This window comes from Balaenoptera acutorostrata, chromosome 15 (assembly GCF_949987535.1).
Source record: "Balaenoptera acutorostrata chromosome 15, mBalAcu1.1, whole genome shotgun sequence".
NCBI classification, from domain to species: Eukaryota; Metazoa; Chordata; class Mammalia; order Artiodactyla; family Balaenopteridae; genus Balaenoptera; species Balaenoptera acutorostrata.
This window is the reverse complement of record NC_080078.1, coordinates 83,559,666-83,562,934: the sequence shown is the minus strand read 5'-3', so window position 1 is coordinate 83,562,934 and position 3,269 is coordinate 83,559,666. Positions and strand designations below refer to the sequence as shown.

Below are 3,269 nucleotides of genomic sequence, written 5' to 3'. Positions count from 1 at the left end.
AAAACAGCTTCCAAGAAAGCCACAGGAAGCTCACAGACTCTAACTCTCCAACTGTCAAGCAATTTCTTGAGACACACGCCTTCCTACTCATGACTGCCTCTCTTGTTTTAAAGACAGAAAAGGAATAATAGGAAAAATTGCTTTTTTAAGATAGGGAAATGTATACTTTAAAATAGCAAGGTATCAAAATACTTTGTACACAGGTATGTTCTGATTTTCCAAAGCACTTTATCTCTCTTTCATTATTTTGAAAACTGCCCTGTGTTGAATGTATAAAAAACCCAACAAGAACAACAATAACAACAAAAATAGAAGTGGGTTACATCCCCATGCTGTTTGCAGGGGGTGGAGGCTGGTGTGGGGTGTGGTCAAGAAGAGGGGCAAACAGCATAGCATGACTTCTTCCACAAAGTTTGTTGTTTTTAGGAAATTGTTTTACCGTAAATAGAATAGTAGACTAGAAACCCAGTCTCGTATGAAATGAGAGCAAAGCCATCCAAGCAGCTGGCAGCCGGAGGTTGGTAGCCATAACAGGTTTGCTTGGGAGAGATTCAAACCACCCTTACTGTTACTGCGAATCCTTCAGTCTGACCTGAAGCATGAGGGCATGGGTGGGAAGCACGGTGCAGGCAGGCGTCACAGAGCCTGGGTGCGTGAAGATGAATGCAGAAAGCGCCCAGAGCAGCCTCCACGGATTTCCCCCAGTGACTATTCAGGAAATCAGAGTTTGTGACTTAACCCACATTGGCATCCTTTCAGAGAGCCTGTTCTAGACCATTTTCTCCTTTCAAAAGGCTTTCTGCAGGCTTAAAAACAAAAGACACACTGGGACTCCCCTGGTGGTCCAGTGGCTAAGACTCCATGCTCCCCGTGCAGGGGGCCTGGGTTCAATCCCTGGTCAGGGAACTAACTAGATCCCACATGCCGCAACAAAGAGTTTGCATGCTGCAACAGAGATCCTGCCTGCTGCAACTAAGACCTGGCGCGGCCAGAAAAAAGCCCCCCAAACCCCCAAAACAACAACAACAACAAAAAGACACGACCAAGACTGTAAACACATTTTTATGTCTCTTAAGTATTTTTTCCCCCTTCTTTTTGAACACTTTGGCTGGATGGAGGGTCGAAAGTGATCAGACCGATAACCCTTCCTGTGGTCCTGCATCCTATGCAACGTTCATGCCATTGCAGCTGCAGAGAATCTCCTTGAAGGTGTTGCGCAGCTCCAGGCTGCGGAAGGCGTAGATCAGGGGGTCGATGATGGAGTTGCACATGATGAGGACCAGGTAGGTGTTGAAGTGGGCGGTGTAGCAGACGCAGTAGGGGTTGGTGGGGCAGGTTATGATGAGGACGAGGTGGAGAAAGAAGGGCGCCCAGCAGAAGATGAACACCCCCAGCAGGATGGTGATGGTGACGGCCCCCCTCATGCACGAGTGCTGCTGCGGTGCCACCCCGATGGCGGGTGGCAGTGCCGCGATGCGCTTGACGTGCAGCCGGGCGAAGAGGAACATGTGCACGTAGAGGGTGCCCATGAGAAGCAGCATGGTCAGGAACATGGTGACGAGGCACACGATGACCGTCTTGCTCTCGGAGTAGACGATGAACACCACGCCGCAGACGCCGCAGCACAGCCAGATGGCCGCGATCAGGCCGAGCGCCTTCCTCACGGTCACGAGGCTGTGGTAGCGGAGCGCGTAGAAGATGCTGACGTACCTGTCGACGGCGATGGCCAGGAGGTTGCAGACGGAGGCCACCAGGGAGATGCAGATCATGGAGTCGAAGACGTTGTCCATGTGCTGGAGGAACTGGTCCTCGAAGGTCAGGTAGTCGCTGTTGACGATGGCGATCATGATGGTCTCCAGGGCGTTGGACACGCTCACCAGCATGTCGGCCACGGCCAGGCTGCAGAGGAAGAAGTACATGGGAGAGTGCAGGTTGCTGTTCCGGACCACGGCCAGGATGACCAGGATGTTCTCCATCAGGCTGGTGATGCCCAGAGCCAGGAAGACCTCAGGCTTGATGAACACCTGCTCGCAGAAGCTCCTGCCGCTCTGGTTGCTGAAGGAAGGGTGCTCTGAGCCATTAGGCAGCGTTGGCTGAGCAGAGAGCAGGCAGCACGAAGCATTCATTGCCAACAGACGGCTGATCGGAGCCGGGGCTCCAGCAGGGTCCAGAGGCTGCGGCTGCGGCTGCTGGTTACAGGAAAAGAAAGAAATCTCCCTCTAGATCCTTCTTTTGGATGCTTGTCCAGTCTAGACTTAGATTTTGTTCTTCCACAGAATAAAAGGATGAAGGGAGGGAGAGAGAGAGAGAAAGTCAGCCTGGAGACATACAGAGAACTTTCCTCTGCTTCTCCAGGACAAACAGTTTTATAGATACCCTGTCTTATCTCCCTCCCTTCTTACCTTCCTTCCTTCTCTCTCCCTCTCAGCCTCTCTCATATCCCGACCTGGGAATAAAAAACCAGCCACTGGCTGCTACAGTTACAGCAGTTTTCATAGCAAGACAGAGGAAGTGGTACCTGTTGTTAGGAGTGAGGGGTGGACACTCAGTTTTTATGCATTGGCTGGAGGCAAACAATTCCTACTTAATCTTCAGCGCAGCGAAATGACCACTGAGCATCGGGGCGCCTCTCTGACTGACAGCAGTACGGGCTCCAGGGCTTGGAAAGAGATTAAAAAGCAGCCTGGTGCCCTCTGCAGGCCAGGCTGCTTATCTGTTCGCTGGCTTGGCTGAGCAGTGTTTATTTGTCATGGAAATGGCCACAGCTATCCTTTCGTCCATTTATTCATTCATTTTTTTTGGGGGGGTGGGGTGGGTAGCAAACACTTACTAAGCACCTAGCACGTGTCAGGTTTCTGCCCAGTGTGGGAAATTCAGTGGTGAGCAAGACAGACACGCTGTCCCTATTTCCCCCAAACTCAGAGTCTGGGGTGGGAGACGAGAAATCAGGCAATGATAGTACAGTGTGATGAATGCTTGAATTGGGGAATGCCAGGGGGCTGGGGGAGCCTGGAGGGGGCCACCTAACCTGGACGGTCAAAGGAAATTCCTGGAGGAAGGAGTATCTAAGCTTTGACGTCAAGGAATTAGAGGCGATACTCAGCGGTGAGTGGGGACTGGGGTCGAGGAGGTAGAAGAGGATTCTGGGCAGAGAGAATAACATGCCTACAACCTGGAGGCTACAAGCAGTGGTTCTGCACCCTGGCCGTGGGAATCATCTGTAGAATGTGGGCACGGGGATTGCACTTGACCTCCTGAATCAGCATCAC

General features: G+C 51.8%; 1 protein-coding gene across 1 annotated transcript; it reads right to left on the bottom strand.

The window, feature by feature from the left end:
- Window positions 1-1,163: 1,163 nt before the first annotated feature.
- MC3R (melanocortin 3 receptor) lies at window positions 1,164-2,551 on the bottom strand. Its single transcript, XM_007185272.2, has 2 exons — window positions 2,519-2,551; window positions 1,164-2,189 (listed from the first exon to the last, which is right to left on the bottom strand). The coding sequence occupies exon 2, from the start codon at window positions 2,124-2,126 to the stop codon at window positions 1,164-1,166; it is 963 nt and encodes a 320-aa protein (XP_007185334.1). The 5' UTR covers window positions 2,127-2,189; window positions 2,519-2,551.
- Between the last annotated feature and the right edge of the window lie 718 nt (window positions 2,552-3,269).

Bases quoted from the DNA above. Each gene is read 5' to 3' on its own strand.
- MC3R (XM_007185272.2), bottom strand. From the start codon at position 2,126: ATGAATGCTTCGTGCTGCCTGCTCTCTGCTCAGCCAACGCTGCCTAAT.